The sequence below is a fragment of the Pyrgilauda ruficollis genome, unplaced genomic scaffold, assembly GCF_017590135.1.
Source record: "Pyrgilauda ruficollis isolate IOZ18807 unplaced genomic scaffold, ASM1759013v1 scaffold2, whole genome shotgun sequence".
Taxonomy (NCBI): domain Eukaryota; kingdom Metazoa; phylum Chordata; class Aves; order Passeriformes; family Passeridae; genus Pyrgilauda; species Pyrgilauda ruficollis.
Genome location: NW_024519206.1, coordinates 13,544,039 through 13,557,326, shown reverse-complemented (window position 1 = coordinate 13,557,326; position 13,288 = coordinate 13,544,039). Strand labels below are relative to the sequence as shown.

General features: G+C 42.1%; 1 protein-coding gene across 1 annotated transcript in view; it reads left to right on the top strand.

The window, feature by feature from the left end:
* Positions 1 to 842: 842 nt before the first annotated feature.
* The window catches only part of SCRN1 (secernin 1), a 38,028-nt gene continuing 25,582 nt past the window's right edge, over positions 843 to 13,288 (top strand). Inside the window, exons 1-2 of the mRNA XM_041466338.1 lie at positions 843 to 874; positions 13,057 to 13,216. Of these exons, the coding sequence (XP_041322272.1) occupies positions 13,058 to 13,216 (159 nt within the window). The 5' untranslated portion in view covers positions 843 to 874; position 13,057. The remainder of the gene's footprint in view (positions 875 to 13,056; positions 13,217 to 13,288) is intronic.

The following is a 13,288-nucleotide window of genomic DNA, read 5'->3' as shown; positions in this document are numbered from 1 at the left end:
CTGGCAAAGAGGGCAGGCCATCTGCTCCACATGCCACGGCAGAGGGACGCTGTGCTGTGAGTGGGGTCCCCCTCAGAGGGACAGTGGGTGCTGCTTTGCTTTGGGCCTGTGCTGCTGCTCCTGCTGTATCCAAAGAGCTGAGAGGTCCCTGGAGGATCAGCTGCTGCAGGGACAGGTGCCCACTGTGACACTTCACATGGAGCAGCAGGGAATTCCTCAGTGAACCACAGAATCACAGAATTAGGTTGGAAAAGATCTCCAAGATCATTGAACCCAACATTTTACTGATCACTTCCTCACCAACTAGACCCCGGCGCTAAATGCCAACCCAGATGTTTCTTGAACACTTCCAGGGATGGTGACTTCACCACCTCCCTGGGCAGCCCATTCCAATCCTTAATAACCCTTTCCTTGAGGATACTTCTAATGAGGTCATCTCCTCAGCTTGGCAAAGTTTGGAGAACTCCTTTCGCAGTGGTTTGACTGGTTAATGAGGTAGCAGCCATACTTTAAAACACGCACTTCACCTCCTAGACTTACCTCTGCGTGAGACAGAGGAGCAAAAGTTAGCCATAAGACTAAAACTGAATAAAAAAAAGCCCCTTCCCTTTCAACACGCTCTTGGTCCTCAAGACGGGCTGAGGGACAACATGCCGAGCGTTGATGGCTCTCCGCAGCATCCCCGAAGGGCTCGGGTGGGAAGGGAGCACAGAGGGATGGTCCGGGGCCATCCCAAAGCAGGCGGCACGGGCTCGCGCTGTCCCCGGGCCGGGCCCGGCCGCGGAGCGTGAGGCGGCGGCGGCTGCGCGCGCAGGGGGCGGGGCCGGGGCGCCGCGGGGCCGAGCGGAGCGGGAGGAGCGGGAGCGGCGCTCAGGTACGGCAGCGGTGCCGGCGGTGCCGCGGGGCAGGGCGGCAGCTCCCCATCACCTCCCCATCACCTCCCCGTCCCCTTCCTCCTCGGGGCGGCGCGGCCGGGCTAGTGTGTCACTTCTCGGTGTCGGGGTCTGCCGGCAGCGACCTTCCCGGCGGGGCTCGCCCCGCCAGCGCCGGGCGGCGGCGGTGGACAGGGAGGGAGGGAAGGAGAGAGGGAGGCAAGGAGGGATGTAGGGAGGCAAAGAAGGAGGGAGCCGTGGGGGCTGTCGCGGGAGGGGAGCCGCGGGGCTGTCGCGGGAGGATGGCGCAGAGCCCTTTCCCGGAGCCGCGGCGGGCGATGTCCCCCGGCGCTCCGCGCAGCTGCCCCCGCGCTGGCGGGAGGCTCCGCGCCGCCGGGCGGGGTCTGCGGGCCCCCCGTGCCGTGGCTGCGCCGCCGCCTCCCCCGGCCCCGCGGTGCGGGCAGGACTCGGTGCTGGGAGCTGGCATCAGCAGATGCTGTCCCCGGCTGTCCTTTGCCTTCCCGGTTGAAGCAAGGCTCTCCGGCGTCTCGTCTTCGCTGGCTGCGCTCTCTGTTCGCTCCTGTTTTCCCTTCTGTTCTGTAAGGACCCGGCGAGGGTTGTTTCCCCCCCATCTTTTCCTTGAAGGTGCCTTTTCATATGGTCACCTTGAAACCCAGAAGCCTTCCTGTGCCTTTCTAAGCATACTGTTACGCTCAGGTAGGTACGTGCTGGTCTCGGTCACTGATGAGCAGATATACCTTCCTGCAGGTAGGTATAGCCAAAAACTGACATCTCTATTTGTGCTACTGTAATAATGCTACAGGCTATGATTAATCTGCCTTGAAAAGAAAATTCTCCAGTACTGATAGTTAAAGGGGGAAATAAATCGAATTAAATCGGATTCTCAAACAGAAGACAGCTTAGGGCCTTGATGCTATGAATTCACATGCTTGTAAATCTGTCCCTATGAAAAAGTGTCACAGAACTGAGACAAGCCATCCATATCTGTAAGATATGAAACTTTAATAAACCCAGAGAAAAGATTATGCTGTAGTAAACTTGGTAAATTTTGTGATGCAAACTATTTGTCTAGCTAGTTTAAAAGGTAATAAATATATGAACTTGTGAGAAGTGGAGTGACTGGCTCATTTGGTTATAGGCTACTACAGTTTCAACTATTGCTCTAAAAGCTGTTTTAAAATTAGTGATTTAAGGCACTTCCAAACATGCTGTTTTGCTCATAATTTGCACTCTAAATCTTCCAGCCAGGCAAAACAAAATCTTGAAAACCCTCCAATCATATTCTAGGGAGTACATCTCTGTGAACACAGGACTTTCAGCTTTTTGAGGTGAACCAACATGAAATTAAATTAAACCATTTATAATGCTGTGGACTTTTGCAAGTAGCTTATGTCCCAGAGCTTACAGAAACAGCCTAAAAAGGCAGGTGTTGTTTTGAGGCAAATGTGGTGGATGAAAATCCTTTATTGGTATCAGTCAGTTTTGTCCTCCCCAGAATAGTATTTTTGATGCTTAGAACTTGAGATTTTTAAAGGTCTCTTCCAGTTTTGAAAGACATTAATAATTTTGTTTGTTTGTTTGTTTTGGTGTTTTTGTGGTTTTGGGTTTTTTTCTTTTCCTTTGTTTTATTTTTCTAAAGTACGGCATGATTTAAGCTCCATTTATTCACTTGTGCCAAGGTTGGTATCTTTGGTAAAGGGTGCTGAATTTGGCTCTCCACCCTCTCCTTCAGAAGTCATCAGCTGTGGATGCTTTATGCATCTTGCATGTTGGAAAGTTTGCTCGATGTTCGAAGCTTCTAGTAAGAGTTTCTTTATTATGGACTTGAAGAGTTGTGAAGATGGACATTGTCCCCATGGTGTATTTTTCTCTTTGCTGTAAATTCAGCAGATTGAGAAACAGAATTGCTGTTTCCAGTCCCCAGATGCCTGGGTTCTGACAATGTGCTGCGTTACATCCTAACATTTGCAAACTCTCATGGATAGTGTTGCAACACTTTCTGTTTTTTGGGGTATATTTAAAACTGCCGGGAGACTTCCATCCAGCTACTTTGATGCTTTTTTTTTTTTTTTTGCCCTTGTTGACATAACAATGTTGTTGATGTGAACCGAGGAGCAGTCAGGGCGCATTAGGCGGCTGTGTGAGGAGCTGGACAGCCTCCCCTGCGCAGGGACCCAGACCCGGCTGGGGCGCAAAACGCGACTGAGCTGCGTCCTCACGCACCTGAGAGTTATGCAGCACTTGGCAACTTCTCCTGGTGAGCTTGGGTGTTGTCCAAAGGTGCTTTAGATGCCAGCAGCCCCCAACAAGGGTCTGCGCCCCAGTGACAGAAGCGAGGAAACAGGTGCTTCTCTGCAAAATAGAGAGTGTTACAAATCTGACCTTAAACTGCGGGCTGGGATAAAAGCCACAAAAGGGATAGACTTCTGTGGCTGCTGGGAGACTTAATTAAGAGCACTGACACCCACTCAGTGAAAAGTCTGTATAAATAATGAATTTTCCCTGTATGTGCAGCCTGTGATGGAAATGAGTCTGAAATCTGTTGTCTTCTGGATGACTGACCCTGATTTGTTTTTAAATAGAACTATGTTTGCATTAACATAATTCGGATTACGTGGGACAAAAAATAAGATCCTGTCTTATTTTTGAAAGATGCCTGCTTTGAAAGCAAGGACATACTTTGGACAAGGGTGTATTACAGAATTAAAATAGAACTGGTTGGTCAAGGGATTGTAAACTTTTATAACAGCTGAAGTCTCACCATTTGTTGGGACTTAAAGTGCTGAAGAATTTTAGAATGCTCATTTGATGGCCACTACCTGATTTGGTTTTTTTTTTTTTTTTTTTTTTTAAGACAGTCTAAAGCGATCTGGCAGCTGTTGGCAGGAATATTCCAAATATTCTTACATACAGCAAGAGAAATATTTTCAATTCCTTCCAGGCCTATTATGCATTTGTTCAGTTAAATGACTGAAGGGAGCCCACAGCTTAGTAAAGCTTTGAAGTGCAACTTGATTTTATGCCTGTGTAGGGAATTGCTACTTCTCATAATTCAAAAATAAAAGTAAATTTACTGGAGAAAAAGGCCATCCCAAATCCGTGACTCAAAGTTTGACCATTTAAAATAAATTCTTGAGAAATTTTCAGCATGTAATTACTGTGAAAAAAAGAAAAAAGTCTTGAGCATGGCTTGCTAAATTTCAGCTGCTGATCAAACTCCTCTTGGATATCTTGTCAGGCATAGCTTGGAGGGACAGAAACAATCACAGTTGGATGTGGCACCTTCAAGCAGTAAATTGGCATCATCATCCATTGGTAGTTCGGAAAGAGTCAAACAATTTGACTTAGGTCTGATAATGAAATGTCCAAACGATAGGGACACAGGCATCTGGCATGGTTTATATTCAGGAACAATCTCTGCTTTCTAATTTCTTAATACGTGCAACCTTCCTCTTGCCTGATAAGTCATGCATTAAAACTGTCCAACTTGTCAATAAAAAAAAGAAAAATAACCTTTCAGTGTTTCCTTAGATGGGAACAGTATTATTATTGTGCCTTTCAGTTTGCTGTCTTTGTTCTGTGCCTGCAGCTGAATGAATTTTGCTTTTCATTTCTGTTTTTGGAAGCTCTGGTTTTCTGCAGGGTGCAGAGATCACATGTCTCTATGTGCATAAGATGCTTGGCTTGATTTGTAAGTGGAAACAAGCTTGTCTCAGGCACAAGAAACATCGTAATTTAAAGTTAAAATAGAGGTTGAAAACCAACAACTAAGCCCTGAACTAAGTTTTCACAATTGTAACAGACCTTTTTTTTTGCCACTCCATTAAAAATATGGAAGAATTGTGAATAAATGATGCATGGCCCATTCCATATATTCTTCCTTTTCTAATGAGACAGCTGTGATCCAAATCTGAGGACCCTTGCTCATATGTTGGCTCTCTGTTTTTTATTGTAAATGTTTCTTGCAGATTAGTTCACTTACTCTTTCTAGTTGCAATGAAAACAGGTTTATTGAAATCTTTAAATGTTACTGAAATAGTTCAGCAGTATTAGCACAGCTGGGTTTCTGTTTTATAAAAGCACAAAATGTATTTGAGGAATAGTCATCCTTAATACACAAAACCACAATATATGTCTTCATAAAAGGTTTAATGTGCTCTCTGGACCTTAAAAGCAGCTCAAATCTCTTTTGTAAGATAAATATTAAAGAAAATGCTGTCATCACCAGAATGTAGTCCAAACTTAGCAGCAAGGAGTTTAGCAGCCTGTATTTCTGTGACCTAAAGCACCTGTTAAAGACCAGCTTTAATCTGAAGAAGCCAAAGAAGTGAGGGCAGATCAGGCTATAAGATCAATAATACTGATGTTCTGACCAAGCTACAGTGGAGGTCTGAGATGAAACCCTAGTGTTAACACTACCACACTTGTTTTTGTGGACACCTGTGCTGTCTTGAAAGCATTATGTTGATTATTGCCAGCATTAATAATGGTACTGTTAATCTAGGACACTAATAATGGTAATACTAATCTAGGACAATCACAGGTGTGGTTGAAAAATTGGGAATTAGGAGAGGTTTCACTTCATCCTGTACAACACTTTGATCATGTCTGAGCTTCAGAAAGCTTGACAGTTATACCATCAAAGCTCTTGAAGACAAAAAATGTTTGAAAGATGAGTCAGTGTGATGTATCTGTGGAACCTCACTGAGGTGAATGAAAGCAAGGTGTGCTGTTCCTCGCTCCATCCTTGCTTGCTAGCATGGCTGTGCTGAGTAATGAACACAGCAATTATGCTCCTGGGTGAAGGTTTGGCCTGATCAAGCTGAAGTTTTGCCAGCTTCTGAGTCAAATCAATACAAGGCAAATTTTACATCTGAATGCTGCTCATCACAGCATGAGGTGAATGCTCTTCTGGTGTCAGAGCTGACTGCTTGGTCTCACTGAAGCTTAATGTCCTTAATATCTGCTCCAATTTCTTGTGAAGAGGATCTGTATTGGTGGCACCTGACTTCTCATGTAGCACCTTTTACTTTACACATGATAATGGCTAGATATTATTAAATTTTTGAGCAAGAGACTATATTGTGTGGAAAACAACTTCTGCATAGTGTGTTAAGGGCAGAACTCTTTGTAGATGTACATCACCTAAAATGTCTTAAATGGTGTGTTGCTGGAAAGGACTTGCTCTGTGCAGGAGTATCTCCTTCAGAACTTTGTCATCTGGTATAAATCTTAATTGAGATTAACAATAATTACTAATTAACATTTGGAAACTGATATTAAACCCAAACGATTTTATTTGTGATGTTAGCGGCAGTCTGTAGCTTTCCCTGAGAAAAGGTTGCAGGGCACTAAGTGAACAGCAATTAAGAGAGAAGTGTGAAGAGCAAGTATTGGTTTAGTTCAATAAACATAAGTTAATTTCAATACAGACCCTTACTTTCACCCTTTTTTTCTCACACCAATCCTTTTTATCACCCACTGCTTCCTGGTGAGTGCTGCACTTTCATTATAAACCTATTGTTTTGTTTTTCAGTTGACAGAGATGACAGAGAAAAGAGCAAATTCGGTTGTACTGTTGTAAGTTTTGGCGTTACATGAACACTAACTTGTTATCAGAGCTTCAAATCATAATAGTTCATAAAACTGATTGTTTATTTTTGGGAATTTTTTTTCTTAATAAGACAGCAACTGAAAGCTGTTGTTGGTGAGCTAGTTTTCACATAATTTGTAGTTTTGTAAAACTGTTAATTACTTTGTGCTGAATGTCTTCAGATTATTTTGGCAAACAAGAAAATAAGTTGACTTTAAAAGTCAACATCTATTTGATGTGGGATGATAAAGTTATTTTTCTGAGAAGTAATTTTGTTGTAGCAGTCAAATTCTTGAGCTTTATAAAAGATTATTGCAGTACCAAATTACAGCGTTCAGAGAAGTACACAGTGTTATTCTGGAAAAATAACAGAATAAAACCCCAAGGAATCTAAAATGAGTTACTATGAAAATCTTCCTTTCTTTAGTTTGGGCTCTGTCATGCTAAGCTGAGAGTGCTTTGTTGTGGATGCATAGCTATTTCAGTTTTCTTGGGCTGGGGGGAAGGAAGGCTCCAAAGCACACTGAATTATTTATGCCTGTCTCTATTTTCTTAAGAGCGTGGCTTCAGCCTCTGACACTCATGTTCATGAGGTGGAGGATGGGATGCTGCAATCTCTATTCCATGTGTTAATCTCTCTTCCAGCATTATTTGTATGTTCATTTTTTTGTAAGTGAAAAATGACATCTAAATAAAGTTTCCATTAAATTGTCACAGTGTCTTTGTAAGAGATTTAATAGCGATTTTATTCTGTGTTGAGCACTTTAAATTTCTAATTGTGGATAGATATTTAATAATACAGGTTATTCTAATTGGAATTTGTGAGCTTTTTAAATATGTGTCAGCATCTGTAAGATCCTCATGCTGTGAAATGGAAAATACTCCAGAGTAAAATGTTTCAGGTTTTGATATTTTCAACCTGAAAGTTGGTGTTTTATGTTTATCAAGATTTATGGGTTAATTTTCTTGAGGTGATGCTAGGCAATAACACACCCCTGTTCACCCTATTTCAGGAGCATAGCTATTGTATTTGCCAGGTGCCTCGATGTTGGAAGGAATGATGAATCTGACTCTATGTTCTCAGAAGGCTAATTTATTATTTTATGATACTATATTATATTAAAGAATACTATACCAAACTAGACTAAAGAATACAGAAAGGATACAGACAGAAAGCTAAAAAGATAATAATGAAAACTCGTGACTCTCTCCAGCATACCAACACAGCTTGGCACTGATTGGCCATTGAGTCAAAATAATTCACAGCAGAAACCCAATGAAACAATCACCTGTTGGTAAACAACCTCCAAACACATTCCAAAGCAGCAAAACACAGGAGAAGCAAACAAGATAATTATTGTTTTCCTTTTTCTCTGAGGCTTCTCAACTTCCCAGCAGAAAAATCCTGGGCGAAGGGATTTTTCAGAAAATATGAATGTGACACATAGCGATGTTCAGACATGTTTACAAAGCCCTGATAATTGTTGTACCTGTTGTTTCCCTTTGTTATATTTGTGATATTTGGAGCCAGACACTTGTTCATAGAACAGCAGTGAGAGTGGGTCCTACAAGGAGCAGCTCAGGGAGCTGTGGGTGTTCAGCGTGGCAAAAAGGAGGCTCAGGGGAGGCCTTACTGCTCTCTAAAACAGCCTGAAAGGAGGCTGTAGCTGCCTGGGGATCAGCCTGATCAGGCAGCCAGTGACAAGAGGAAATGGTCTGCACCAGGGGAGGCTCAGGTTGGACATCAGCGGGAATTTCTTCACTAAAGGGCTTGTTAAGCATTGGAACAGGCTGCCCAGGGAGGTGATGGAGTCATCATCCCTGGGGGTGTTTGAGAAACCCCTGGATATGGCACCTAGTGCTGTGATTTAGTTGTTTGCTCAAAGGTTGGTCTGGATGATCATGGAGGTATTTTCCAACTGTTTTGATTCTATGATTGCCCAATGGTTGTTACTCTTTTCTTTCTGCATTAAAATCCTTAGGAACTCAGTACTGTCTGTTTTACCACTGACAGCATTGGTGATATATTCGTACAATTAATTTGGCTTGTCAGGTGTTAAATGGGACTTATCACAAGGAGAAAAGATCTTAATAAAGGAACTTGTTAACTAAGTCTTCTTTACAGTGTCAGAACACAGGAGACTGGGAAAAAAATATGACCAGGTGGAATATCGCATCCCTGCTGCACCGTGTTTTTGTCAAATAAAAAGATCGCAAGTGGAGTGTATTAGCTTGTGGCTGCTGCTCAGAACTCTTTTTTCCACCTTTGTGCCTGCAGTGATTCGAGGTTGACCGAGCATGATGCCTGTTAACACCCTGCAACTGCAGCAGTTATACATGGTGGCACAGCATCACGTACAGCTCTTTGTCTGTTTCCAGGGCTTCCACGTGCACAGTGATGTTGGATGCAGCCTACAATGGTCTGTACAGTCCTCATTTTTCTGAACTTGCCCATCTATGAGTGTAATCGAGACAAATGTGTAGGTTTACCTCTGCCTACACCAGAATCTAGGTCTGAGGTATGGTCTGCTGAGAAAATCAGGCCACTATGCTTAACATGCTCTCTGCTAGAGAACTGTGTGAATGGGCAGCAAGCTGTTCTTTGAGATCTATTTGCAGTCATTCCCTGTGTTTTCTAAGATTTTCAGGATTACCTTTCACTGGAGGAGCAAACTCTCTGTGAAAAAAATGTAAGGATTATAACAGTAGGTGGTTTTAAAAGTCAGGCTGATTTATCACAGGTACTATGAAGGACTGTTCTTTTCCTCCTGTGGGTGAAAGATGTTTGTCCAGCATTGAGCTGTGTAAGAGGCAAAGAGGTGGCAAATACATGAAAATGAGCATGAGGACAAGCTGAAGCTGAATAAAGAAAGAACGTGAAGCAGGCAAGTAGAAATGTCCTGCTTAGATAGGTGACTGCTAACAGACTGTTTCAGCTACGTGATGGAGGAAGATAAAGTACAGTAGAGTTCTGAACAAGTAGAGGTTGTGGGTATATCTGAGAAATGGCTATCCTTGTCATATTCAAAATGAACCAAATGAGGTTCAAGGAAAAAATGCTGCCTAGCAAACTGAGTAGATTTAAACTGCAGTAGACTGCTAGATGGCTTCCTTCTCTGAGATGTCATCTGAGATCCCAGTGCAAACTCCTCCATTGACAGTCATGTTTTCAGGATAAGGTTAAAACATTTGACATTGTGTTTGATTGTTACATACTTGCCTTTATGTAGTACACTGTGTTGAAATGACCTCTAGTTACTGGGCAGCTTGCTCATGCTTATGAAATATACTGTGTGTTGAAGGGAACTCTGGTTATAGAGGAGCTTACTCATACTTTCGTGCCTAAAAAGCATTACCAAAATGGCAAGCTTGTTTTTGGTTCAGTAACTGTTGGCATATTTAGGGAAAAAAAAAATCCCACACTTACTCATACTTTCATACTTATAAAGCATTACCAAAATGGCAATTTGTTTTAGGTTCTGTAACTGTTGGTATATTTAAGGGGGGAAAAAATAAAATCTCATGCATACAGTAGAGACTGTTTCTTTCAGGGAGGTTTCAGAATTCTAAGGGCATTAGCTACAAGCTTTTACTTCTTTTCCCTATCTACTCAGACTGTAGGTATGTAAATGTCTGCCTTGCATACCTTCGTATTTGTTCAGTAACAGAATGCTGAAACATTTCCCATCTTTTTAAGCTTATCTGCCCATATGTTTAGGTATTAATTTAATAAAAATTAGTATAGTATATGATTTCTAACCTTTCTTGCTAGGCTCTTGGAAGCTTAATGTTTTTCAGCTGTGTCATGTATTTCAAATAAATCTGCTTAGATAGTGTTTGGAATAAAGGAAATACTTATTTTGAGTAGTGAGATCCTCACTAAATCTGCAAGTTGTTCAAGATTTTGGCTCATTTGGCAATGTGTCAGAAGACAAATTTGGCACTCTAAAAGATGAGTTACCTGAAGGCAGATGGGAACTCCTAGAGTTCTGGAAAGCAGATGTTTCATTGACATCACCAACACTGCAATACTCATACTTGAAGTAATTCATAACAAAGTACTGAGTGGTTTCATTAGTGATGGAGGTTGGGCAAACACTCTACAAACACACCAGGTTCCAGTTAAACCACAGGCGCTCTGAGGACTTGCAAGCAATGAATGGCAACTGCAGTGGGGCTTTTTATCGATTCTGTGTGCAAGACACTCCTGTAGAACCTGTAATGGCCCAGATTTAGAGGCACAATAGGCAGGTCTGTGCCAGTGTCCTCTGACAGATGTGTTTTATCAGCTGAAGTAATTCCAGCTCGAAGTAGCAGACAGGAGTGCCGCAGCCCCCTTTCCGAGTTCTGCAAGATCCCTGCTTCCAGTGGAAGTTTGGTGTGGAAACAAAAGAGCAGCACCCTGGGTCCTGGGGTGGAACTGGGGTACCTTTATTCGATGGCAAAACTTACTCTCTCAGCATCCCTGGACCCCGAACTGGGGGCAAACAACTTATATATGGGGGCAGGTCTCAGAGGAGGGTACAATCTTTAACTAATCAGGAGAATTGGGTGGGAAAATCAAGGCGGGGAATACAATGTATAAACCAATAAAGAATTTCAAGGGAGGAGAACAGCTTCAGTGAACTAATAGAGTTTGAAGAAATAATACAAAATTGATAGGGAAGTTTGTAGAGGGAAGGCAGGTTTGGGGAAAGATTGACATTTAACAAAAGGAGGAGTGAGGAAAGTTCTGGGGAAAGGGCAGGGACAAAAAGGACAGCATAAGAAAATTACAAAATTGCAAATCAAACAGTAAACATACTAATAAAACAAAAAAACACACCACTACAATGAAGGTTGGGCAAACACTCTACAACCACACCAGGTTCCAGTTAAACCACAGGTGCTCTGAGGACTTGCAAGCAATGAATGGCAACTGCAGTGGGGCTTTTTATCGATTCTGTGTGCAAGACACTCCTGTAGAACCTGTAATGGCCCAGATTAGAGGCACAATAGGCAGGTCTGTAACCCAGTGTCCTCTGACAGATATGTTTTATCAGCTGAAGTAATTCCAGCTCACAGTAGCTTGTCCTTTCCCACTGGTCAAAACTCTGCTTATGAAAAGGGATTTGTTTGTTTCCTAATGCATTTTCAGCTCAAGTGGATGAATATAATTTTACCTGAATGGAAAGATTGTGTGTGTCCCCTGGACAATTCATTGCCTCACATTGTGTTGGTAGAGGGCACTTCTAACATGGATCTACTTGACCTTCTTTTGCAAGGTTGAGCATTTGTGTGACTTGTTCATAGTCCACAGGCAAACAATTACCATTTTATGAATTACAGTCTTTATAGAAAAGGAATTCTTTCTCTGTTTTATTATCTGCTGTTCTGTGAGAAGTATGTGCTCAAATGGCACTGCTTAAATAAAAAAAAAAAACAAAAACAAAAAAACAAAAAAACCACAAATTTGAATGGTTTGAAGCATGTGCAAGCTAATGGTGAAAAAGCAGCTTTGCACACTTCTCCATGCCCAGCATTGTCTTGCAGATGAATTTGGGAGGGAAACTCATGTGCTGGTTGTTTCTAAGGAGTGCAAATGTGTGCAAGTACTTCTTCAGGATATTGTGGAAGACGAAGAGAAACAAGTTTGTTTATTTGGGGCTGAGTTTCTATTGCTGTGCTAAGAATCATGAAGAAAACTTAGACATCTGCTTTGAGTGCTTTTTAAACAAGTGATAAACACCCCACATTTTCCATTTGTAGCCATATGTGCCAGAAATTTTCCTGAATGGTGGAAAAAAATGTCAGATATGGCAGTGTACACAAGACCAACTACAATAGTGTAATAGACCTGAAACAGTTTATATTTTTTCTTAATATATTGTCATTGCAAACACTTAAAATTATCCTATAAACATTTCATATTAGCCTACATAAACAAATAAACAGCAATCAATTAACTTCAGGTAAGAGCAGCAATGCAGACAAACCACAAAGAAAATAAAGTGCGATTAGTGCTTCAGTCTTTCTCCCGTCTCAGTAGATTAATTCACTGACAGTTTTTGATGTAATTGTGCTGTATCTTTGTTCTGTTTCCAGTTATACTATTGTCCTCTTTTAGGAATCCCTCAAACATGTTTTATCTTTCCTTTTTAAAAATATTAAAGTGCATGTGAGCAGAGGGAGTAAATTATTTAAAGTTATTCTGTGTCTCTGCACTTGTCTGAGTCAGCAGAATACATCTAGGTCATACATTCCCAAGGAGCTCCAGTGCAGAGTGTCTTCTTTCAGTGGGGACTGAACAGGCTCATCAAGGCACAGTTCTCTTGCCTTTTCTCCCATTCATGCCTTCACAAAGCTTGGGTGAAAAATGATGCAAATCATTATATGTTTAACATTTAATTCAGATAAGCTTCCTTCGAGCTGACCTGTTCTTCCCTTATCACTGGACAATCAGCTGACAGAGGGAGTGCATTCCCTCTCAGCTACACTTAGTTCCAGCAGACTGAATGATGCTCTAGTGTATGCAGTCACGAATAAAAAACCCCACTAGTTTTGTTTGTTTATGCTTTCTTTCCTTCCTAGGATGGCTGCAGCTCCTCCAAGCTACTGTTTTGTAGCCTTCCCCCCCTGTTCTAAAGATGGGCTGGTGGTATTTGGAAAGAACTCTGCACGGCCCAGGGATGAAGTGCAGGAGGTGGTCTACTTTGCTGCTGCAGAGCATGAACCAGGAAGCAAGGTTGAGGTAAGGGTGAATTGTTGCATTCAAACTGTGAGAAAATCACTGTTATTGGAAGAAATGAATACTGTCTTGTTT